General features: G+C 35.0%; 1 protein-coding gene and 1 long non-coding RNA gene across 2 annotated transcripts; both read right to left on the bottom strand.

Annotated features, from left to right (window-relative positions):
* Nucleotides 1–95: 95 nt before the first annotated feature.
* LOC101896352 (nucleolar protein dao-5) lies at nt 96–16879 on the bottom strand. The gene is made up of 6 exons (XM_059124598.1): nt 16365–16879; nt 9009–9140; nt 5816–8943; nt 3282–3617; nt 3103–3213; nt 96–193 (listed from the first exon to the last, which is right to left on the bottom strand). The coding sequence occupies exons 1-6, from the start codon at nt 16497–16499 to the stop codon at nt 181–183; spliced, it is 3855 nt and encodes a 1284-aa protein (XP_058980581.1). The 5' UTR covers nt 16500–16879; the 3' UTR covers nt 96–180.
* A 482-nt stretch (nt 16880–17361) lies between these two features.
* LOC131803374 (uncharacterized) lies at nt 17362–22543 on the bottom strand. Its single transcript, XR_009342549.1, has 2 exons — nt 22338–22543; nt 17362–18474 (listed from the first exon to the last, which is right to left on the bottom strand). It is a non-coding gene; the product is annotated as an uncharacterized LOC131803374 (long non-coding RNA).
* Between the last annotated feature and the right edge of the window lie 4957 nt (nt 22544–27500).

Below are 27500 nucleotides of genomic sequence, written 5' to 3'. Positions count from 1 at the left end.
AAACTAATTTTTATTTCAAAATAGATTTGAATTTTCATTGTAGTAGTATTATTATTAAATATATTTACAGTGTTTTTTACAAATTCAATTTGTTAAAAATATAGGCTTGAATTCACTTTTGTTTGTTTAGAATCATCTCTTTTAAATTCCTTTTTTTTATTTTATACGTACACTTTAAATTTAACAATATTTTCTGCAGGAGTTTGGGAAAATAGATGGGGGAGAAAAATAGAAAGAGAAAAAAGAGAGAGATTTAGAATAAATTTGAAGTCTTTGCCAAAAAAATTATTGAAAAATATTACTTTTTAAAGGATTTTTACAAAACTTCGTTGTAGAACTCCTTTAAAAAGTAATTATTATTTTAGTAAATATTTCCAAAAGTGATGGGTAATGTTAGAGAGTTGTGGATGGATGGATGAAAAGATGTAGATGTAGAGATATTGGAATGCGTTGTAGTTTCCTTTTTTATAGACAAATACTTATTGCTGGGCCTAAATAAAAATGCTTAAAGAATGGAGAATTAAATCGAAAAATCATGGTGGTGCAAATAAAAAACAAATATACCCTATCTATAAAAAAGTATTACGAATCGCCAAGAGCTTCTCAAGGTGAGAATACATAAAAAGGCTTTTAAAAAAACTTGTTCTATGTATTCTTATTCTAGAAACTTTTGTCGAGCCTGCAAAGATAGCCTTCAATATACCTACACCTAAGCAAACTCATTTAAATGTTTTAAATATAAATTATTAGTCAAACTTCAAACTATTTTATTGAGGCCCAATAGCAAGATGTTAACGATACAAAGAAATTCAAAAAAAATTGCAGCAAAAAAAAAGAGAGAATTGTTCTTCGTTTTCTTTCTATCCTTCAGATTTTAAGACTTTCTTCCAAATCATCCATATTTTTTAAGAATAACAGTTTTTGCTATATTTGGACGACCCACCATTGCGATAATTCTTGTATGTATTCGTAAATAATTGCAATTAAGATCCAATGCATTCAATCTGAAGATAGGATTTTAGAAATAAAATGTAAAAAATCGGTAGCTTGAGGAAGGGAAAACTGTTTGTGTGTATAACTGTGTATATCCAGAAGAAACTATATCTTGAATCAGAAAAAGAAGGATAAAAGGATGATATCCTAATACACTATGCAAATTTAGTAGATCTACTTGTAACAGCTATGAGTTTATATTTGGAATTTCTATAGAGTAGTTCAGACCATCTATAATCCTTATTTATTGCGTGTTGAGTCTTTTGAGCGGTTTAAATTTGAAGTCGGATAGAACTAAATTTGAAATCGAATGAAGCACAAGATATCTTAAACGATTTTCCCTAAATAGAAAGTAGAGTGCATGTTATAATATGGAGGAGGCCGATTCGGTCCAAATGGAGTACTCTATTCTAGTCAGAACTTGATTGAATGATTCAAAATCAGCCTAATTGGACAAACGTAGTATTTATATCAAATCAAAATGCAGATTCGGTTGGACTTTAAACAAATATTCCTTAAAAAATCCAGGTTTGTGGCTCTGGTGGACTTTGACAATATTCATTATGATAACCACGTGAGTGGGTCCGTTAGAAAATGGGAAAATATATATGTGGGTGTTATATCCAAATCCGAACCGTTCACGACAGTATTGGACAAATATATTCTAAGCTGTATATGAATCGCTTACCAAATAACATAGTTATGGGGCGTATTTTAGGCTTTTGGGAGACTTAAATTTCTAATGGGATGTCGTATAGTGTTCGTATTTGGACCAAACAAATGAAATGTTCAAAAAATATTCATAATTAATAATGAAATACGTGGGCCGACGAATGAATAAGTGCGGAATAAGTGCGCAAGTTAACCGACAGTTTATGGAACACCCCGGAAGTGAAAGGACTAAGAGAAGAATTTTACGTCGTATACGATCTCTCCTAGTCGAGGGGTAGGGTATACGTCACTAGTATCCAAGACGCTTGGTGCTGACGGTATCTCTATGGCGATGTCAAAGTAACTGGATGAATCAAACTACTCAACATACCACTCTAATAGATCCCGATGACAGGGAAATGGACAGACAGAACGCCGACCCCAACAGGGTGCCTTTTCATTACACCTGTCAACCGTCTAACATGAAGAGGATAAGGCCAACCGGTGCGTAAGCATAATAAAATGCTGTAAAGCAATACTTGCTTGCTGGTAGATAGGAAACACGTAAGGAAAGACCTTCATGATCTAGAGATAGGGTCTATATCAACACGCCTATCAAGCAGAACTGAATGATACCCACTCTGACGCGATCACAGAAGTTATGGAGCATTGCAGAGGGTATACCCCACTCGGAGATCATCCCCCTCCAATCGCAGCTGAAAAACGACAGCTGCTTCGACAATTCAGTGTAGTTTTGCCACAATTGAGCCTCAAATCGAATTGGGCAAAAGTGCACAGGACATGTTCACAGCAGGTGACACACGCCCACATGGCACGATGTACCTATTTACAGTGCGGCCAAACCTACTCACCTAACTCCTGTATCGCTATGGAACCAAAATATAGCGAAGAATCAGAATATATACAGGCGTAGGAGCCTCTACATAAAAAACAACGAAAATTCAAAAATTGATTATTTGTAGATCGGCAATAGGAATTTTGGGTCTAGCTTGTCTTCTTTTGCATGTTGCGTACGTGTGCACAAAGAAATACAAATAATGTACCACATTATCCGAAGATCATCTAAATTATAGACTTCTGCCTTGTCCTAAACTCGAACACCATACGAAATTCGGAATTTATTTATGACCATCCGAATTATTATTTATTTTATGGGGTATAAGACAAAGATTTAAATATGCTGCAGAAAAGCATGCATAAATAGGGATAACGTGTGGTGAATGATATAAGAGAACCTACAATAGTATCATGAGGGTCGTACTGATTTATGATATATTAGTTGAATCAAAAACACTTTTGATACACAAAGCAACAGTTTTCCCCACTCAAGTGTGTCCGCACAATAAATAAAACTTTCACATTGGAAACCATTAACAGCAATTCCAATATGCACGTTTACAAACTAAACCATGATTGATTAATGAATAAATATTTTACCTATTTCTTGTTGATCTTGCTGGCAATGAACGTCGGCTGGCAGCTGCCTTATCTGGACCTTTATAATATTTGGACAAAGTTTTACTTTGTCTTGTGGGGCGGCCCGAGTTGCTGCAAAAGACAAGAAAACACAAATTTTATAAAAATGGGAAAATAAATTAAATTTCATTTCAACATACCTCGATGTCTCATCTAGGTCCTCTTTTATTTTATCAACAGCTTTGGAGGATTGTGACTTGGTTTCTTTTTCCTTTTCGGCGTCTTTCGATTTATCCTTTTCTTTTTCTTTATCCTTTTTCTTGTCATTGTCTTTATCAGTTTCTTTGGGTTTATTATCCTTTTCTTTTTCACTTTCTTTTTCCGTGTGGTTGGATGTATCATTGGCCTCTGTAATTTCAGTGATACGTTTACGTCCTCCCCGTCTACGTGGCGTTTCCGTGGGTTCTTCTTTTGGCTGTGATTGTTCGGTGGTGGACGATGTTGAGCTAACATTGGGACTTTCAGCTTCCGATTTTCTGCAATAGAAAATAAATAAGTTTTAGTAACACAGTGAGACAAAATTGAGCTCAAAGTCGATGGCATGGAAAATCTCTACTGTGCCCAGTAGAATAAAAGCTCTGTGGGATGTATGAATTACTTGTGAACTTAATGAACACATGAAAATATTCAATCAAAGCAAAAGTGAAATATTTTTCTACAAGATATAATGAAGGACAGCAAAGGCCTGCAGTATCAGATATCTGATCTCAAAACAAAAATGGTCCTGGTTGCTACAGACTATGTGAAGATGAAGAAGATGTAAATCAGCACTCTAACGGTCTTCATAATCTTTAGGTTTATTTAGAGCATCTCCTGGCTACTCAAACCTATTTACTGTTATCTCTACAACCCATTGTACAAGACCTTCGGTTCATTGTGTTCGTCCTAAGATGAATGAAATATAGGTGATAGGAAAGAAATATAGAAGCAAACCCCGTAAGGAAAAGTCAAAAGTCGGGCGGGGCTGACTATATGATACAAAAGAATTTATTTGAAGAACCACCTTTCAACATATTCAATTCTGAATCGATTTTCACTAAATTTGACGGAGACATTTTAATCTTTTATATCAAATAGCATAGCTACAGAGTGCATGATATTACTTCGAGAAGTATTATATTACAAAATATATATCGTAGCCGAGTTTCACAAAATGGAAACGTACGTCCCGAAATTCATTCCATTTGGGCTGAAATCACTCATTATTTGCACAACAAACCTGAAGTCGGATTAAGGATGTCCTAGCCAAATCTTGAAAATTTCTCGATAAAATTTGACAAAGTTATTTCTGAGCTCTGTCGAATGCATATTACGAATGTGAGGGACATAAACATCAAATCGGATGAAACATATATATGGGAGCTATAGCTCTATTGTGACCAAATTTGAGGACTGAATTCGGTGGGATGTACTAAATTTCAGGTCATTAGGATTTATATTGGCCATTTGGTGCACAATTAACTCGAGTTACATTCGGTTGAAGATATATGGGAGCTATATCTAAATCTGATCCGATTATCACTAATTTCAATTGGGTTCGTCCTTGGGCCAAAAAATAATGTTTAGGAAATTCCATCTCAATCGGATAATAAATTCGACCTGCATATTTTTACAAGAATACATGGACAGACGGGCGGATAGATGAACTGACTTCCATAAATCGACTCAGAAAGTGATTCTATGAAGATCCTCAAAAGTAACTATGGGTCTATATCGGTTCCTTCTCCCTGTTACAAACAAATACACAATACCCTCACTACTACCACTACTTCATTCTTCTTAGAACGAACACAAATCAACAAAGATCCCCAGCTGCCAATGTCCGTGTAGCTGGGCATTCTTAAGCCCAACCAAGCCCAAGGAAGAGGTTTAAAATATAGAAGCCATAAAGAAGAGGTTGGTGTTCTATCTATAGAAATAATCTTAATATAGAGGACCTAAAAAGGTCTCCGTCTGTACAAGCAAGTCCCCGATCTATAGAAACCAAAAGAAGGATTTCTTTTTATATTTAGCAATTCTTGGATGAAGTGCCTAAAGGAAGTCTTCTTTAAATGGGAGATATTATGAAAATATTGGTTCTATAAAGGTATCCAACCTATTCAAGGTAATGTTTAAAAAGAACCCCTAATAAGTATTCCTCTTTAGGATTGTGGGTCTATAAAACACCAAATGGAGGCAAAATATATAAGACATGTAACAGACCTTTAATAGATCTTAAGAAAACCTAACCTATCTGTAGAGAAACTAAAATTTTACTTAAAAAAATAGAAAAATCTTCTATTCCCAAAAGTCTCAACACCAGGTCTCTGCCTACTCAAGGTAATGTTTAAAAAAAACCCTAACGAGGAAAAAGTTGGTTCTATAAAAAACAAAAAGGAGGCAAAAGACCTTTAATAGATCTTTTATCTTACCTATCAGTAGAGGAACTAAAATTTCACTTAAAAATTAAAAAGCTACTAAAGTTAATGTTAAAAAAAAACCCTAAAGAGAAAAAAAAATTGTGTCTACAAAAGACCAAATGTAGACAGAATATCTAAGAATCTTTAATAGATCTCCTATCTTAAGACCTGACCTATCTGTAGAGGAAGTAAATTTCACTTAAAATAAACTCTTCTATTCCCAAAAGTCTCAAGACAATGTTCCGTTTATAGAATCTACTTTTCTATTCACTTACATTTTCTCCTCCTGTTGGCCGGCTTTCACCACATCCGTTTCCTTTTTCAAAGTACTATTGGTAGTCTTCTTCTCCTCCTCCTTGTCCTCCTTATCCCCTCCTTTAGGATTCAAATTAAAGCGTACCCTACCCGCCGATGAGGGTAAAGTACTTCTACGTTCGGTTATTCTTCCAGCCGAGAGGCAAGGTTTTTTCCTTGACGAAGTTTCCCTTTTGGGTTCATCTTTAGTTGAAGTCTCTTGTACGGTGTTGGCACTCTTAACCAGTGTGATTTTTTCAATTTGTTCTTCGATATCATCATCGTGGGTGGAAGAGCTGTCCATGGACTTATTGCTACGATGTTCAATGACAATATCTTTGACTGTGGTTTTAGTTGTGGAATCGGCATCTTGTATGATGGTCGTAGTGGAGTCTTTGTTACGCAGTTGTTGTTGTTGTTCCTGGGCCTGTTTTAGGGACTTCTTTAGAGCTGAACGTATTTGTTGTACCGACTGTTTACTACCCATTGCAGGAGGGGCAACATCATTGGAAGCAGTCGAAGATGTGGAAGCATAATGCACGGTTTTGCTGGAATCTTTGGTTTGTATTTTTTGTAAACCAATCGCCTCCAGTAGCTGTTGACCCAAGGCAGCTTTATTTTGTTGTTTGCGTGATCCTTGTTTTGAGGGTGATGTTTCGGTGCTACTGGCCCCTGATGGGGTAGCATTGCCGCCGGTGTTGGCGGTTGTCGTCGTTGTTGGCAGTTCCTCTTGTGATGTTTTCTTTGTTGCATTGTCTTTTTCCAATTTATTCGAATTCCCGGCATTGTTACTGGCCGCCGTGGTGGTTGGTGGTACCACAACATCCTTAACAACTGCCTTTGAGGACTGTATGACGGTCTTGCGCCGCTTAATTATGGGCCTTGTAATAATTGGTGCCACATTTTGTAGCTGCTGAGGCATTACAAAATTGCTAATATCAATGGCAGGCAGATTGGATACAGATTTATTGGCTCCAATCTCCTCCTTTGCCATTGATGATGATGAACTTGTGGTCACAGGTTCCATCAGGACAATGTCATCATCAATATTTATCAAGGCATCAAATTCACTGGCATTATCCGTGGTATTCTTATCACTGCTATTACTGGGGATTATTGGGTTATGAGAAATGCTGCTAAGTCTCTTTCTTTGGCTGCTGCTGCTGCTCTGTTGCTGTTTGACCATCCTTTGTTTGGCCAATAGAGCCATTAATGCCTCATTGGCTTGTTCCGAAGAACTTCCATTCAAAAGGCCCAATTGCACCAGGAAACTTGGATTGGTCAGATCAATTTCGTAATTATTTGGCAACTTATTTGAACGTTGGCGAGCATTTGTTTTGTTGGACTTTTCAGTGGCCGCAGGCGGTTCTCCATCCTCTTCATCGGATATAACAATCGAATCACGATGTTTCTGTATACCCGATTTACGTTGCCTCTTAATCATGGGTGCTGAAGATTTCCCCGAATCCTTGCTGTGGGGTCGCTTCAAGTTGCCAGAATTTGTATTGTAGGTTGAAGGAATTTCTTTGATTTCCGTCTCTTCGGGCAGAGCTGGTACCAACTGCACCGATGTTTCTGGCGGTAGTTTATAGGGTATGGCCTTATTGATTTCATCTTTTGTAGAGTCCAACAGAAGAGTAGATGGAATTGCAATGGGTTTGGAGGTTGGTGTAATAATGGTAGTAGTAGTCGCCGATTTCTTAGGTCCAGCGGCTACTTTTGAAGCATTTCCATTATTATTCATCATAATTTGTTGCTGCTGTTGTTGCAAGGCTTGTGCTGCCAACAGGACGGGAGCCAAATATGGACCTAATAGCTGTGTCAAATCTGTATCTTGCAACAAATTTGGATCCGACATAATATCGGTGAAACGGGTACTTTTCAAACGTTGCAATTGCAGTTCCAAGTTTTGTTTATTTACCGGCCATTTGAGAGCTTTTAGAATCAGTTTCAATAGATCGATGTCTTTGATGACACGACCCAAGAGAATATCTTCTGGAAAACTGGATGTTTTGGGTGGCTGCTGAGTTGCTGCTGCTGGTGGTGGCTGTTGGGCCACAGTTGCTGGTAAAGGCTGCTGAACAGCAGGAACTTCCGATATAACCAAAGTACTTGGTGGTTTTATGGTCGGGTTGCTGGCAGCCAAGGAGGCTGGTATATTGGAATCCTCTGGCTTTTTGGGTTTATTCAAGGATGCCGCCTTGTTTTTCGGAGCTGCAATAATAATACGATCTGGCAGTTCGTCTGTCACCTGCTTGACAATATTCTCCACCAAAAGTGATTTTCCCGCTGGTTGATTGGATTGCAGCAAGGATTGTTGCTGCTGCTTTGGCTGGGAACTCTTCAGCAATGATACCTGGCCGCCACTATTAGCCTTGATGTTATTTAAAGCTTTAACCAAATTTTTGCGTTTCTGCTGTAAAATTGTATTGTCGGTGACGGTAATGGCTGGAGTTACTCCAGTGGCGGTTATGGTCAAGGGAAGGGCGGGTTTTTTAATAACCTCCTTTTCTGCAGAATTCCCGCCACTGCTCTGTGGCAGCTGCAAGGGTTCAATAACATAACCACCACTTGAAAATGTGGTCACCTGATTAGGTTGCTGAGATGTTTTGAGCAAAGGTTTCGGTGCGATTGTACAATATTTTTGCACCCGAGCTGGGCTGGCTGACTTACGACCCGACGAATGGCCCGTACTTGGGCTATTGTTGTTCTTTTGCGATAGCTGTGCCAAATTGGAGGTTATATTTGCCAATGATCCCAATGAAGCCATATCGACCATTATGCTATGACGTCTTTGGGAGTTTGAAATCATTTTCTGTTGATTTTCCCTGGTCAAGGGATCTGAAACGGATACATTGACCACCAAGTCTTCTTTACGTGGTGTTATATTAAACGTTGGTGGTGTAGGCAGAGGGGGTGGAGGTGGTGGTGATTGCATGTCTGTCAATCCTGCTGGCTTGGATTTTGTAGATGATGTTGATGTAGATAAATCATTTGCATTGTTCGATCCTTTGTCGGCATCTTTTTTGCTCAGTAAATCGGAAGATGTGTATTCTGGTGGGTTGATGCTGGCTTTGGCCGCCGTCTCAGTTGTATTGACACCTTTAGGCTGGAAATAATGAAGAAAATGATTAGAATTGTTTTAATTGCAAGTTTAATTTCATCAATACTCACCATGCCACTGGACAGGAAATCTCGAAACACTTTTTCTGTGTCCTTGGCAATTTTCGACAACGAGGCTGTGGCCTCAACTTGACGAAAACAGGATTTACACAGAATCTTGGGAAGAGCATCATTCTCAAGAACCTGCAAGTATAAAGAAAATGGTAAAGATTAGAAAAGATAATCAAAATGAAAGACAATGACGATATAAAAGCAATAAAAATATATATGACGATATAATCATCTTCTTCAAGGACGATTATTTGTACTACAATTTTCTTGGAAACCCAAAACATTTTTTTCAAAAAAGGCCAAGCGGATTTGATTTCAATACCCCATAAGAGTTCCAGTTTCTTTTAACAGACTTTTTCAAGCACTTTATATAACCTTGGCCATATACAAAGCGAGATATATTCCGCATTTAATATAAAGTCTTGAAAAATTGTAGAAAGCCTAGGATTACTTCAAGAATAATTATTTTAAAAATTGGGCCATGTCCATACATCCACTATATAAGAGTAAGCCAATATTTGTATACCCTCCACCTTTGAAAGGAGGGTATATTAACTTTATCATTCCGTTTGTAACATCCCTAAATATTCGTCGTAGACCCCATAAAGTATATCTATTCGTGATCAGCATAAGCTAATAACGATGTCCGTCTGTCTGTTGAAATAACGATGCAGCCAACATTATTTATTGTAGAGCGTCAACATTTAGCAGAACAATTTGTATTGTATCTAGAATGGTTGGTATTGAAAATGAGAAATATCGGTCCACGTTTTGGTATAGTCCCCATATAACGGTATCTCCCGATATTCAGTATTTTGATGATTTTTGCCACATTTTTTCCACAGATTTGTCGAAAGATTGGTGTTTGTAGGTCATAATTTCTTCTAACTCGTGTGGCGAAATATTGTATGTGTAGGTCCACGTTTTTGTATAGCCCCATATAACGATACCTCCCGATATTCTGTATTTTTATGAGGATGAGGATTTGTCTAAAAATTTATATTTGTAGTTCTAGCCCGGTGGCAGAACATTGAATATTTAATTCAACGTTTTCATATAGCGCACATATAACGATACCCACCGATATTCGGTGTTTTGATAATCCTAGTCACATTTACTCACATAATTGTTTCAAATTTGGTATTTTAGAAAATTTGATAAATGACAATCCTTGAAGCATAAATTTGTCTATAGAGGTTCCCGTTTTTGTATGGCTCCATATAAAGGCCTCACTCACTTTAAGTTTTTTTTTTTTTTTTGATACGTTCAACTGTATTATCCAAGTGGTCTTACTGGTTTAAAGTGAATATTTTATATAAAAATATTTCCTCTACGTGGCGTGTATTAAAAGTTGGGGCAGGTCGAACTTAATGTTTTTTTTTTTTGTTTTGGTTATTTTTAGCTTTTATATGTAGACATTCTATTAACATATATCTATATTGGTCCACATTTTATTACAACTTTTATTTAAATTCGGACCAAGATTCTCAGATTTTAAAAAATATTAGCCTTTTTCAAATTCGGACCAGAACTTGTGGATTAAAAAAATAGACCAGGATTCGGAAATTTAAAAAATATTCATTTTTAAAATTCGGACCAGGCCTCGTGGATTTAATTTTTTTTTCAATATTCATCGATTTAATGTGAATTTTTAAACAATTTTAATAATGTTGATTTGCCTCAGATCCCAGTAAAAACTGTGACTCCTTAAGTTCTACAAATATCAACATATTTTTTTTTTTTGGGAAAAGTAAAAAAGAAAAAACTTAAATTGCTACCTGAAACACATTTTAAAATCGCTTTGATTATTACAATCATAAGAATGTTCCTACAAAAAAATTACTAATTATTTTTACAGTTTCCTCTAGTTTTTAAGCTCAACAATGATTTAGGAACTTGACATTCAAATGCGAATTCGAAAATGCCATAACATGAAACCTGTTCTCCTTCACCTTGCACAAATGTATTTTTGTGTGATGCGTGTTGCAAAGCGTGCGTTGTATGTGTGTGCGTTTGTCGTTGATTGGACATAAAAATGAACAATTAAAAAACATAACTACTACTTAAATTAAGAGTAGTTCTTATTTTAAAGAAAATTTGAAAGGATCATCGTATTCTGAAAAATTTCCAGAATAGTTTTTGATAGACTTTAGAATTATGGATTTTTAAGAACATATTAAACTAGTAAATAGGTTGTAAATTCGACCGGGCCGAACTTTTAATACCCTTCAGCATTTGGAAGAAATTTTAATATTTTCAAAAAAAATGTTTAACCCCTTATAGAGTTGGTTCCGAAGAAATGGGCCAATATTGGCCATTTCGTATCGGACCTAAATAAATATGATATACATATTGCGACGTGGGTTTGTACTATACTATAAAAAATATTGGTATCGGCAATATTACAAGAAAATCGAACATTTATATCTATTTTATGCGAAATCATAAGTTCCATATTCATCTCAAGTTTGTGGAAAATAGAGATATATTTAGACATAGCAAGTTGTAAAGAATGGCTGACTTGTTTCGCAAGTTATTACAGATAAGAGTATTGAAAATTAATACCCTTTGTGAGTGAGGTACCAGAAGGGGCTCGCGGATATATACCATCTTCACAACAGATCTTGTGTTAGCAAAATGTTTGTTTGAGAGAAATTTGAAGAGTGCCGAATGCTTATTTCGCTTTCTTTGAGCGTTTCGTTTTTCAAAATCTTGAACACTATGTGTGGCAGGTAGCAACATAAATGGTCCGATCTCTAGAATCTTTTTAACAGATCTTGTATAGAGAGAAATATATAGATGTACCAAGTCTTGAATGGAATCGGATATTAATTTCGCTTTTTATGAGCCTTTATAGGGGATATACCAGAAGGAGTGGACGATATTGTTAGTGGAAATAACGGGATGTGTGAAATTTAAAGAAAACTTGATGCTTATTTTGGATTTTGTAATCTTTTTGTTATTCAAAACTTTGATCCTTTGTGGGTTAGGTACCGGAAGAAATGATCCGATCTCTACTATATTTATAACAGATCTTGTGTTGATGGAAATATTGAGATGTGCCAAATCTGAATTGAATCGTATGTTAAATTTGCGTTATATGACTTTCATGGATATTCAAAATTTTGACCTTTGCGGGGAGGTATGAGAAGGTTGGGTTGGGTTATCAAAAATTTTGTGATGGGTGTAATTTGAAGGCAATCGGACACTAGCATCACATTTTATAAAAGTTATATTTATACAAAACTTTGTGGGGGAGGTACCAGAAGGAATGGTCCGCTTTCTACCGTTTTTAAAACAGATCCTGTGGTGATAGAAATATTCAGATGTGCCAAGTCTGAATGGAATCCGATGTTTATTTCGTGTTATATGAGCTTCATGAATATTCAAAATGTTGACCTTTTGTGGGGGAGGTACCAGAAGGAGTGGACCGATATATTTCATCTTTACACCGGACCTTTGGGTTAATAAAAATATTTTGATGTGTATAATTTAGAGGCAAACGGACATCATCACATTTTGTAAGAGTTATAATTATTCAAAATTTTGACCCTTTGTGGGGGAGGTACTAGATGGAGTGCACCGATATTGTTCATTTTCGCACACTGATGCGAATATTGGGATCTGCAAAGTTAAAGAAAAATCAGATTAACCTTTCTCTTTCTGAGCAGTAAATTATTTTCTTTGAAAATGTTGGCATAAATCATCAAAAAACCGAATATAGGGAGGTATAGTTATATGGGCGGTACACCAATACGTAGACTTATATACCTCATTTTCAATACCAAAAGGCTTACAGACCAATCTGAGTAAAATTTTATTAACGTACTTCAATTCGTTCGGAAGCTAAAGTGATTTTCACAGACGGATAGATGGATGGACGGACCGACATCCTTAAATCGACATAGAATTTTATGCTGATCAAGGATTTATAATACTTTGCGGGGTCTAAAATGTATATGTCGATATGTTACAAATGGAATGGCAAACTTAATATAACCTCCATACTATGGCGGAGGTTATAAAAAATTGTAATACAATTTTGGAGGGTTTTTAAGAGGTCTAAGTACTTATCAAAACTGTAGAATATTTTTGAGGGAACACCAGAGCTACAATCATGAATGTTTGGATTATTTTCGTGGATATAAACAAGGATTGAAAGATCAAAAGTGTAATCTTTCGATTTATACCTACTTCGCTGTTTTTTTACTCTCAAACCTGTGCCGACTTTAGGACCGCTATTGCCCTAATGTCAACAGAAACGCCAACTGACTTTAAATGTCGAAGAGATTTCACTTATAAATTATACCCAATAGTTATTAAACACTCAAATCTTATTTTATTTGTTATTTTAAACTAGTAGTACATATTTAACATTATTAAAACCTAGAAAGTACTTAAACTGTAGTAACTAGTCTAGTTAAGTACCTATAACAATTGGTAACTCTCCCCACAGGCAACTTATATGCATTTTTGCACGGTCACAACTTACTACTACTAGCCGTTGCTGTTCATAAAACTAGAAATACGAAAAAAAAACTCCAAAAAAATATAAGCATCGATAACTAGTTTCCGAACAACACTACATACAAAGAGTAACAACAACAATATTTTACAGCAAACATATCACGACCGTCGCTACTAAAATCCTTTATGGCTTGCTCTTCTCGCGGCAGAGACCGATCCAAACAAAACAGAAAAAAACGCAAATGTACAGCATCATTAATTGAATCGCTGCCGTCCGTAATGACAGCAACAACAACATTAGCTTTAGTTTAGCAATTCAACCAAAAAGTAAAGTGAAAATATCCAATTTGCAAAATTCAGCACTCACCCTATTGAAATTGGCGAGGATCAGTTCAAATTTAGATATAGCTCCCATATATATCTTCTTCGGATTTCAATTATACGTAATAATCCTTTAAATAGGATGTATTTTGACATATTCGACCTCGATTCGATTTTTAAGTCCATCACATTTGCAATATGCACCCTCCAACAATATTATTTGGTACCAAGTATTTGGTACCAAATGTGATTAAGATCGGTTCATGTTTGGATATAGCTCCCATATATATTCTCTGATTTCACGTTTATCGCGCACCGAATTGTTAATATCAGCCGAAATAGGATGGATTTTTACACATTTAAATGATTTTTTCCTGGAGGTAAATACGAACCTGTACAACTCGGTTATCATATATCTTAAGCTCCGATATATTTCTAATTTAAACCTTCTCGTGGACATATCATGCATTCTATAGCAATGTTATTCGGTACGAGAAGTACAAATTCCTACGTCAAATTTGGTGTACATCGATTCAGAGTTGGATGTACCTCCCACATATTAATTCGCTCTGATCTAAAGACACAATTCACAACCAAAAAATGTTCTTAGACGTTTGCTACAAGTAGATCTGCTAAACAATCATAGCGGTGTAGGCTATCTAATTTGAAATAGTTCCTGTGAAAAGTGTGGCAAAATCATCCAAATGCCGAATATAAGGAGTTACCTTTATATAAAGGCTATTCGAATATGTGGACCAGTATGTACAGTTCTATGCAAGGATGTGGCTTGCTTACTGGGAACACAAACTGTCAATTTACAGGAAAGTGGGGTTAAAATTGTAACTAAAACAACCCCAACACCTAAGTCAAGCGGGACAGTTATATGGGAGATATATAAGATGGACCTAGAACCTATGACCTAAAATACATCTGAAAAAAACCTACATCAATAGCCTCCACAATTTGGAAGGAACTGAAAAAGGTTAAAAAATTTTCCCCCAAAAATTCCGTTTAAAAGAAAACCGTTATATGGGGGCTATACGAAGATGTGGACCTGCATAAGTACTCTTTTTTGTCATAGGCTGGGTACTACAGGACCATTAGGACCTTAAAATACAAGATTTAAAACAATTCTGCTAATATAAAAATACCGAAAAACGGAGGTACCGTTATATGTGGGTTATACGAAGACAATTTTCTGTCATAAGTTAAAGTATCCATTACGAACTTCAAATACAAAATTTGATTCAATTCCAGTAAGTAACGTCGCTAAAATCATCAAAATACCGAATACCGAGAGGTATCGTTGTATGGTGGCAATACGAAAACATGGACCTGCATACACAATTTTTTGTCAGAGCCTAAAGTAGTCATTGCGAACTTTAAATACCAAATTTGAAACATTTTCAGTGAATAATCAAATAACTAAAATACCGAAAATAGGGTGGAACCATTATATGGGGGCTATATCAAAACGTGGACCTGAATGGCCCATTTTCAATACCAAAAGTCCTGTAGACACGATATACATTTGAGCAATATGTTATCAACCTACTTCATTTCTCTGAAAGCTAGAGTGATTTAAAAATCAAATCAATCGAGAAATACCGTTCAAATAAAAGCCGTTATATGGGGGCTATACGAAAACGTGGTCCTGCATAAGTAATTTTTGTCATAGGCTGTAGTAACAGTTCTGAACTTCAAATACGAAATTTGAAACAACCCCGGTTAATAATGTCATGAAAAAACCAAATATCTGGGGGTACCGTTATATGGGGGATATACGATATCGTGGACCTATGTAGACAATTTTTTCTAGTTGGTAAAGTACTCAGAAAGAACCCCTTGTGTGGAATTGAAAACAGTTCCATTGAAAATTTTGGCTGAAATCATCAAAATACCGAATATCAGGGATACCGTTATATGGGGGCAATACGATATCGTGAACCGATATAGCCCATCTTCGAACTTGAACTAGACTGATGTGTGCAAAATTTTAGCTTCCTATCTTAATTCGTTATGACTCTAGCGTGATTACAATAGACGGACAGGGGTAAATCGTCTTAGAATTTTACGCTGATCAAGAATATATATACTATGTAGGGTCTACAATTATTATTTCGATGAGTTACAAATGGAATGACGAACTTAATATACCCTTCATACTATGTATGGTGTAGGGTATAAAAACTACGCAATTCCGATTTAAAATGCCAAAATATATAAAAGAATATGGCAATCCTTTACGAATTTTAGCAATGTGCGCTTCTATAAAGAATAGTTCGTTCATGTGGTAGTGTTTAGTTGTAGAGGGTATGATGAAAACAAAACAAACTGTAATGAAAATAAGCAATGACAAAGGCAGCAGTAACAACAACAAAAAAGAAACATCAACTGCATTGATTTAATATTGAACAAAACAAAAGGAAAAAACACAATGTGCCAGGCGGTGAGGTGCTATTGCACATTTGAGAAACGAAATTACGTAAAATTACAAGGCATCTTTTGTTCTCTTCGAGATTAACAAAAACAAATAATACAAGCTTCTATCGGCGATGATGCACTCACCTTTAAGTAAAGAAATTTATCCAATTTTTCACATAGACCGGCAGTTTTCAAAATGTAAACACATTCGGAATTTTTGCATTTTGTATTGGCGGCACAAACGCGGCACAGCATTTCCAATTTCATTTGTAACTCCATGGCGGCGCAACGATGTGATGTTGACGGTGGAAAGGTGAGAGACGAAGTTTATTTAACGTCAAAGACGGTTTTTGGATGGGTAATTCAAAATAAAATTAAAATATAATATATTCGTAGTTTTTGGATTATTGTTTTAAAAACAATTTATAATCACTTGTGTTTTCTTTTTCATAAATTTTATTATGTTAGTTTTGTTTTCATCACTCATTCACTGAAAATTGTGAATTAATATTTGCATTTCACTTTTACTTCACCGATTGGTTTTTGTAATGCAGATTCTTTGGCTTGGTATTTCCAAAACCGTTTTATTCAGAAATCACAAACACATGTAAACTAACTTTGTTTTGGTTTTTATTCTTAAATTCAATTTTTTTTCCAATATTATTGTTTATTGTTTTTATTTATTATTTATTCTTTCACACTCTCTTATTGCTGTTTGTTTTGTTCTGTGCTGTTGTTTTCAATTTTTCATTCTACCCATAAAAACCCAGTAAACAATTTTTGCCGAATTCGGTCCGATTTCTGTCAGAATCTCTGAAAAAAAGTCCGATTCTGATTCCGAATTCCTTCCGATTTCGGTACGAAAGTTGTATGGACGTGGTCACCGAATTCGGAAAGATTTTCTGAAAAAAATCTGAAAAAAATATTAGATTTTCTGGACGAATTCGGTCCGAATTCGGTGAAAATTCTTGAAAAAATAGGAGAAAAAATTAGATTTTCGGAAAAGATTCGGAGGACAACTCCGAATTTCTGAAAGAAATCGGGCAGAATTCGTCTGGAAATTCGGCGGAATATTCAGATTTTCTAAAAGAAATCGGTCAGAATTCGAAAGAAAATTCGGAATAAAATTCAGATTTTCTGAAAAAAAAAAAAAAAACGCTCAGAATTCGGGAGAAAGTTCCGATTTTCTGAAAGAAATCGTTCAGAATTCGGAAGAAATATCGAAAAAAATCGTCACACCACTTAAAAATGAAAAAAAAAACACATATTTATTTAAAAAACAAACAATTTATTTCGGGTTTCGTAAAAATGTAGTTTAAATATTACATATATAATACATTTACATTATAAATATTATTTTTATTAGGAACATAACATACAGTATTTTAATGCACAAAAGAGTTGAACAGATAACAGATAATTCAATTATTTGTTGTTATTATATACATATATATAATTTTTGTAATTCACTGTATCTGCTGTATCTGTTTCAACTGCTAAACAAGAACTAAAAATAAAAAGCAGTGCACACAGAAAACCGGTATGTAGTTGTTTTTGCAATTTTTTTCCATCATATTTTTTTGGGAACGAAAGAGAAAGAGGCTGATTCACAACAACAACAAAACGCACATTTTTACAACGGAAAATCTAACAGTTCACAATAACAATAACAAATAGCATTTTTGCTTTGCGCTTTGTTGTTGTTGAGATCTTGAAATGAATGATCACAACAACAACTACTATGGGAGAGAATGTGTCAAACCACCACCATCCGTTTACATGTGGAAGAGAATATGCCAGAGCAATAGACAATCTACTCTCTCCGTTTGTACATTTTTCGAGTTTTTTTTCGCTTAAAAACACAGGAAAATGTGCAGAAATTCTAAAAAAAAACGTTTAGAAAATCGGACCAATTTCTATCAGAAATTTCTGAAAAAAACGTCAGAAATTTCGGAAAAAAATCTAAAATCAGAGCAGTCGGAAAAAATTGTTTACTGGGTTTTCAATCCACTTCACACACATTCGTTGAATTGTAACACAGCTGTGAGACACTGTGCAATTGTTATTCTCTTAGTTTCACTCTCACTAACACATTTGTTATTTTTGTTGTTGGCGCACTCTTTTTCTGAACACCCACACTAGTTAGCAGGGTTAGCTGTTTGTATTCTCCCACCTCAGCTGTTGTTTATCTTTTTTTTACGAGAACAACATTGTTGTTTTGATGTTGGAAGTGGTTGCCACTTCTTTTTTTAATCTGAAAGAAAATAAGTCGGGGAGATTAGATGGGGTTTATTCACACGTGAGGTTTGTTAAAATAATGAGTGGGTTTAGCACAGTTCAATGGCCCTTTACAAACAGACAAGAAAATGATTTATAATATTCATAAGAAAAATACAAAAAAAAAAAATCTTATAAGTACGTTACATTTGAATATGATTTGGAATGAGTGCAGGGCATATTACACATAAAAGCAATTATTTTAAATAGTTTGAGAAATATATCTATTTTTCTGTAGGAATTTTTAAATTATAAGAGAGAGGTATGAGAATAATCCGGATGACATCTTAAGTTTTAATCAAAATAGTTTGAAATTACAGCCTATTTTTAAGACAAATGATAACTAAACTTAAAAATCTCTATAATGTTACTAGGACTTACATTACACACACACATTATATAATGTGAACATTATATAAACTGAAATTTGGAATGAAAGCCAAGGATTTTCGAAGTTCGAACTTAAAGGTTACTCGATGTTTTAAAATTGCACTAAACTTCTGAATGTTGTATTGGAGTCCCTGTTCTTGGCAGGTTCGTGATAATCAGGCGGCTTTGAAAAAAGTGCACGGCAAGTATCACAGAGTACTATATTTGGTAGAATTTGGCATTGGGTAAACAGATAGTGCTTGGAATCTGAAATTTGGTATTAGGGTCCCGTTCATGTTTAGCCTGGACATTTAGAGGTCGTTTCGGAAATGTTTAAAAGTACAGAATTGTACTATATTTAGTACTGGGTGAAGAATAGAAATAAAAATTTGAAAATTGGTATTTAGTTTACTGATGGTATCTGTGTTTGAGATTGGCGGGTGTTTTGAAATGTGTAAGAAATACGAAAAATACTACATTACACTGAATACGATATTGGGATAGGGCTGGAATCCCCAAACTGATATAGATGTCATTGTTGGTATCTGGGGTTGAGATTTGGAGGTGAGCTTGAAAATGTTTTATGGACTCAAAAACCGCTACATAGATTTTCCTGAAAATTTCCAAGATCGCCTGAAAGCAACATAGGCTATATAAATTTTTGAAATTCTACTTGTATCTGGAGATATAGCATCAGAATCGGAGGTACCTCCCAAAAATTTAGATTTTATACGCACATATCTATTGATTGATTACAGACACACTCTCCAAATTTGGAATGCGTAACGGAATTTGGAACAAAAATAAAGTTACCAAATTATATTGTAAACGGTTTACATTAGGATGTAGCTCTCATATATATTTTTACGGCCGATATCACATATTGATTAACCAACCACGGCCGATTTTTTTCGGCCGATTTCATGCATTAAACACGCTGTGTACGGCAAATTTCAATGAAATTTGTTTGCCAAATTATGTTGAAATCGGTTCAGACTTGAATACAGCTCCCATATTTATTTTCGTCCGATTTCGGTTATTTGATGCTCCAAAGACGATATGTATTTTCGATTCCAATGAAATTTGGAATGTGTCATGGGATTTGATCAGAAAATAAATTTATTAGATTATATTGAAATCTGTTCAGATTTGGACATAGCTCCCATATATATTTTCGACCGATTTCGGTTATTTGAAGTTCGACTCCAATGAAATTCAGAAGGTCTGGCGGAATTTGGTTACAATTTGACAAATTAATTAGAGATTTGGATATAGCTCCCATATATATTCTCAGCCGATTTCACATATTTGATGCACCAAACGCGGTATGTACCTGCAATTTCAATGAAATATAGAAGATGTGACGGAATTTATTGGAAGAGATTTTGTCAAATTCAGATTGGGATATGATTTTACTAAGATGCATTGACACACAACGCCTTTGCAATGGTATTAAGCTAACAGTAAAAAACTGCACAACAATTTAATGGAGGATACGATTATTACGGGGAAGTATGTGGCTACCTCGAATTCTCTAATTGCACTCAACTTTAAAAGATTGCGGTCTCCTGCACGCTTGAATGCATATAAAGTCAAAATGGATTTAAATGTTCGATTTTCTTGTAATTTTGCCCATACCAATATTTTTATCTGTATTAGATGAAGTATGAAAAGGGAATATTTCGGTCGACTATATCTGGTACCTCACGCACATTTTCTAAAAATCATGACATATCTCATATAAAGAGATAGGAAGTAACCAATATAGTCCAAACATGGCACCTTCGCATTATTTATATTACATTTCATTAAGTCCGATACGAAATGGACGATATTGGGCCATTCCTTCGGAATCTATTCCATTAAGGTGAACAACTTGAGTAATCATAACAGAAGTCAAAATATATTTAAATAATCGAATATTGGTTGAGGGTATACATCTGTTGGCAAAATCGGCTGCAACTTTTAAACTAGGTTTTTTGAATTTTATGTCTACTTTTTTAGAAAAATATTATTATATCCTCTAAAAATACTCTTTACAAACATCTGATTACATTTCATTAAATCCCCCATAAACAAACAAATTTCAGCAACAAGTGGCAACACTATTAAACACATGTTCTTTTGGGGGGCTCCATCTCTTTCTCTCACTCTTTGCTCCACACATTCAACTGTAACGGTATGAGTTGCGAAGAGATCTTTTGCAACAGATTTACAATTTTCGTATTTACATCGTCTTTTAGTTTTTTCTTTGCCTTGTGAAACTCATATTGTTACAACAACAGTGAGTATTTATTTGTTTGTTCTTAAAGCTCTCGTACTCTCTTCTTTCTATGTAGGCACCGCAATCTCCTCCCGCTCACTGTGCTAGTAGTGTGAGCATATTATCGTTGTTTGAAGGTAATTCCCATTGATGTGTTGTTGTTTTTGTTGCTGCATTTGGTTACATTTTTGCCGTTTGTTTTGTCATTCTATTTTTTTCCTCGTTTCTTTTTAGTTTTTATATTTGTTGTTTATTTGTTTTCTTTTTTTCTGTTATGCCATGTTGTGGATGTGTGTGGTGTCGTGCGTGTAAGAGCATGGATTTTGGTTAGGGTATTGGGGTTATGAAAGTGTGTGTGAGTGTGTGTTTGCGTGCGTGTGTAAAATAGTGAGCGGTTGGGTTTGTTGCTTGTTGGTGTTGTTTTTTTTTTCTTTTCACTGTGTTTCGAGACTTGTGTCTTTTTCTGGTGGGGTTTATTTTTGCATTGGCTTTCTCGTTGAAATGTCTGTTTGATGCGTTGTTGTTTTATGGATGTTGTATTACTACTCTCATACATTGATGAATGGCATACATGTGGGTATGTCTGTTTGTGTGTAACCAACCATACATATTTTTGTTGGCTATGAATGTGTGCTTTTTTCGGTTGAGGGTTCGAAGTGTCGTGTTTTTTTGTTTCTTCGTAATGAAAAATTTTCTTTCTTTTTTTCTCGTCGGTGAGGGGGTGTCCAGTGGCATGTCTGCGTGTGTGAGTGTTTGTCTGTTCGGTTGGGTTGCTTGATTTACGTCCGTGTAGGCAGGCAGTTATGTTTGTAGGTCTTTTATGAATATCCATGAATATGTGAAATTAATATTGTTGGTGTTTGCTGGAATGTATGTGTGAGTGTGTATGTATGCTCAAATAACGATATATACGCTGGTGTGTGTGCTCTTCTTGGTTAATGGTCTTATTTTTGTGTCATTTTCTTGTTCTTGTCGCTGTCAATTCTTGGGGAGGTAAATTCTTTTAATGTATTGTAATTGTGGGTCTTTTCCCTTAAAGTTTTTTTAGAAATAACAAAAATTAAAACACCAACACAAGTAACAAAAAGAAGTTATTTTTGGATTTTCAAGTACATTGAGACATCACTAGATGGCGCCCGCCATCATAATTAGAACACCACTGAACTATACCAAACCACATTTCTTACAAATATTTCAAAATTATTTACATTTATCCACTTTAATTAGAACAGCTATTTCCATTTGATTTTCCGCAATAGCTTGCCACCAAAAAATCTATCCTCACTGTGGTGCTTTATTCCGTCTTGCTTTGATAATTTCAAAAATGTATTTTTTTATTCAATATTTTCCTTAGCTTGGTTCACTTTCCGTTAACGGACCGTCTGAACGAACACACACTTGTACTGTTGAGAGATCGAATGAAAACTGTTGGCGTGTTGTGGCAAAGCAGGCGAACGAGCGAGAGTAGCCAGACCATGGCTACACACACACACATCCGCAGTCACTCACGCCCATGCACAACCGTTCATTCACTCACACACGCACACACATACACCGAGAACCCAGTAAACAATTTTTGCCGAATTCGGTCCGATTTCTGTCAGAATCTCTGAAAAAAAGTCCGATTCTGATTCCGAATTCCTTCCGATTTCGGTACGAAAGTTGTATGGACGTGGTCACCGAATTCGGAAAGATTTTCTGAAAAAAATCTGAAAAAAATATTAGATTTTCTGGACGAATTCGGTCCGAATTCGGTGAAAATTCTTGAAAAAATAGGAGAAAAAATTAGATTTTCGGAAAAGATTCGGAGGACAACTCCGAATTTCTGAAAGAAATCGGGCAGAATTCGTCTGGAAATTCGGCGGAATATTCAGATTTTCTAAAAGAAATCGGTCAGAATTCGAAAGAAAATTCGGAATAAAATTCAGATTTTCTGAAAAAAAAAAAAAAAAAACGCTCAGAATTCGGGAGAAAGTTCCGATTTTCTGAAAGAAATCGTTCAGAATTCGGAAGAAATATCGAAAAAATCGTCACACCACTTAAAAATGAAAAAAAAAAACACATATTTATTTAAAAAACAAACAATTTATTTCGGGTTTCGTAAAAATGTAGTTTAAATATTACATATATAATACATTTACATTATAAATATTATTTTTATTAGGAACATAACATACAGTATTTTAATGCACAAAAGAGTTGAACAGATAACAGATAATTCAATTATTTGTTGTTATTATATACATATATATAATTTTTGTAATTCACTGTATCTGCTGTATCTGTTTCAACTGCTAAACAAGAACTAAAAATAAAAAGCAGTGCACACAGAAAACCGGTATGTAGTTGTTTTTGCAATTTTTTTCCATCATATTTTTTTGGGAACGAAAGAGAAAGAGGCTGATTCACAACAACAACAAAACGCACATTTTTACAACGGAAAATCTAACAGTTCACAATAACAATAACAAATAGCATTTTTGCTTTGCGCTTTGTTGTTGTTGAGATCTTGAAATGAATGATCACAACAACAACTACTATGGGAGAGAATGTGTCAAACCACCACCATCCGTTTACATGTGGAAGAGAATATGCCAGAGCAATAGACAATCTACTCTCTCCGTTTGTACATTTTTCGAGTTTTTTTTCGCTTAAAAACACAGGAAAATGTGCAGAAATTCTAAAAAAAAACGTTTAGAAAATCGGACCAATTTCTATCAGAAATTTCTGAAAAAAACGTCAGAAATTTCGGAAAAAAATCTAAAATCAGAGCAGTCGGAAAAAATTGTTTACTGGGAATGTGTCTGTGCAAATGTTTCTCATTATGTTTCACTGTGTTGGTACATGAAGTTCTCTGGCTGGCTGTGTTTGTTTTGTTATCCCAGTAAACAATTTTTGCCGAATTCGGTCCGATTTCTGTCAGAATCTCTGAAAAAAAGTCCGATTCTGATTCCGAATTCCTTCCGATTTCGGTACGAAAGTTGTATGGACGTGGTCACCGAATTCGGAAAGATTTTCTGAAAAAAATCTGAAAAAAATATTAGATTTTCTGGACGAATTCGGTCCGAATTCGGTGAAAATTCTTGAAAAAATAGGAGAAAAAATTAGATTTTCGGAAAAGATTCGGAGGACAACTCCGAATTTCTGAAAGAAATCGGGCAGAATTCGTCTGGAAATTCGGCGGAATATTCAGATTTTCTAAAAGAAATCGGTCAGAATTCGAAAGAAAATTCGGAATAAAATTCAGATTTTCTGAAAAAAAAAAAAAAAACGCTCAGAATTCGGGAGAAAGTTCCGATTTTCTGAAAGAAATCGTTCAGAATTCGGAAGAAATATCGAAAAAATCGTCACACCACTTAAAAATGAAAAAAAAAAACACATATTTATTTAAAAAACAAACAATTTATTTCGGGTTTCGTAAAAATGTAGTTTAAATATTACATATATAATACATTTACATTATAAATATTATTTTTATTAGGAACATAACATACAGTATTTTAATGCACAAAAGAGTTGAACAGATAACAGATAATTCAATTATTTGTTGTTATTATATACATATATATAATTTTTGTAATTCACTGTATCTGCTGTATCTGTTTCAACTGCTAAACAAGAACTAAAAATAAAAAGCAGTGCACACAGAAAACCGGTATGTAGTTGTTTTTGCAATTTTTTTCCATCATATTTTTTTGGGAACGAAAGAGAAAGAGGCTGATTCACAACAACAACAAAACGCACATTTTTACAACGGAAAATCTAACAGTTCACAATAACAATAACAAATAGCATTTTTGCTTTGCGCTTTGTTGTTGTTGAGATCTTGAAATGAATGATCACAACAACAACTACTATGGGAGAGAATGTGTCAAACCACCACCATCCGTTTACATGTGGAAGAGAATATGCCAGAGCAATAGACAATCTACTCTCTCCGTTTGTACATTTTTCGAGTTTTTTTTCGCTTAAAAACACAGGAAAATGTGCAGAAATTCTAAAAAAAAACGTTTAGAAAATCGGACCAATTTCTATCAGAAATTTCTGAAAAAAACGTCAGAAATTTCGGAAAAAAATCTAAAATCAGAGCAGTCGGAAAAAATTGTTTACTGGGATGCGGCCTCCGTCCGTTTTCGTTTTTTGACATTTCTTCTTTGCTCTGATGATAATTGTGTGTTCATTCAACACTGTATTGGTTTGTTGTCTATGGCTGTGTTGGAGAATGCCTGTGCATGGCAGAGAATACACATACGTATACGTGTAAGCGTAACCAAAACGGAATTGTAAAATGAACAATGGATTTGCACGAAGGCATTGGAAAATAAACCATCAGCCGTAGCAGCAGTGATGTTGCACTCTGCCGGGCCACATGAACTCGCCATGTCTGTGTATTTTGCATTCAGCCATTGGAATTGTTGTTACCGTGTAAAACTGTGTCAGTGTATTTGTGTTTCGATGTAAATGTATGTTTGTATGAGTGTGTGTCTTGTGCACATTTGCAACATACTGTCAGCCAAGGACCAGTTTACACATATGATTCAAAAAATTCAAGCTCAATAAGAGTTGAGATAGGCACATACTTACATTTTGTTTTAGAAATTAATTTTAGAGTCTCAAATTTCGAACCTAAAAGTTAGGCGATCTTATTTGGTCGAAGAAAAAAATAATCATTAAATATCCTGCATGGACGATGATTAAAGATTACTAAAGTTTTTATACCCTCAGCCATATGGCTAGAGAGGGGGAATATCATCTGATTCGGCCAAAAAGTGCCTCATCGAAATAAAGATTTTAGACCCTATGTCTTTTCGGGCCAAATCATTTTCAGGAAATTTGGAGTTGATCTAGCGATGTCCATCCGTACGTCTGGCTGGCTGGTGCGCACGATAACTTTCGAAGGAAGTATCCGATGATCCGATTTGTGGCGCGAACATAAACCCTATTATGGGGAAGGTATTTTTAACTTCATTACAGCATAGTAATTATTCGTGGGGAAAATACCCAGTTACCCGATTATTCTACCCCAAAATTTCCGAGTTTCTATCCGTCTCTACAAAACTTATATGTACAAATTTTTCAACAGACTCATTATGGGCTATTAAGATCTGCCTTTCAAAATGGATGAAATTGAGATTTTCTCCACTATTATGTATCTAACTCCTGTAGCTCTTGAGATTTTCAGTCGTGTCTTGAGATGTTCTCCTTAGGGGTATGTTCAAAACCGGCTACGCGATCCAGAATTTTTCTAATTTTTACAGTTTTTATAAGTAGCCGGACTTCGGCCGGGCCTTGAGCATTTTTCCTCTGGAGTATGTCCACAACTTTCTAACTTTTCTAAATTGCGGCCTTAGGTTTTAAAGTCAATATCTTCCGAACTACAAGTGATCTCAACACATATGGCAACATTTTGGAAAAGGAAGAAGTGTAGATCTTAATAATGGGCAAATTTTCGACTTTTTAAGGGTTCTTCAAGAAGTTCCGGTACAAAAATACCAATTTTCTTGTATTACTCCAGAACAGGTTAAAACAACCCCATCACAGGACCACTTAACTTAACTGGAGGCGGACATAATCTCCACTATATTATGGGGGCTATGACCAACAAAATTAAATTTTTTTTTGCTTGATTTATACATTATCTGAACGTTATGCTTAAGGCCCAGTTGCACATATGTTAAGTGCCTTTTTTACAATTTATAATTTAAATTTTTACTTATATTGGAGGAGCTTCCAACTATTTTTAATCATAAAAGCAACTTTATTTTTAATAAATTAAATTGTAATGCATTTTCAAGTAATACACGTATATATTATTAACTCAACACCTAAAGCATTTCTTTAAAAATTAAAACAAGTAAAAAAGATCTGAGTTCAGCCGTTAAAAATTCTGTTAAAATCTTAAAAATACCAAAATGTAGTCGTATTTTAAGAAACTTAAAAAAAAATCTGTTTATAATGTACCTAAAATCATCAAAATACCCAATATCGGGAGGTATCGTTATATGGGGGCTATACGAAGACGTGGACCTACATGGTCCATTTTCAATACCAAAAGTCCTGCAGACATAATACACATTTGATTAAAATTTTATCAACCTACTTCATTTCGTTCGGAAGCTAGAGTGATTTCCACAGACGGACTGACGGTCGGATAGACAGACGGACGGACGGACATTGCTAAATCGACATAGAATTTTATGCTGATCAAGAATATATATACTTTGTGGGGTCTAAAATGTATAAAAGCAGCTAATTTCGGCCGGGCCGATCTTCACCCTTTTGAAAGAAGTTGAAATTTTTCCAAAAAATACCGTCGATAAATACCACCAAAAAGAAATCCATTATATGGGGTGAAGACGTGGTTCACTATC

Source organism: Musca domestica, unplaced genomic scaffold (genome assembly GCF_030504385.1).
Source record: "Musca domestica strain aabys unplaced genomic scaffold, Musca_domestica.polishedcontigs.V.1.1 3, whole genome shotgun sequence".
Classification (NCBI taxonomy): Eukaryota; Metazoa; Arthropoda; class Insecta; order Diptera; family Muscidae; genus Musca; species Musca domestica.
The sequence above is the reverse complement of the archived record's forward strand: the minus strand, read 5'-3'. Positions and strand labels throughout refer to the sequence as shown.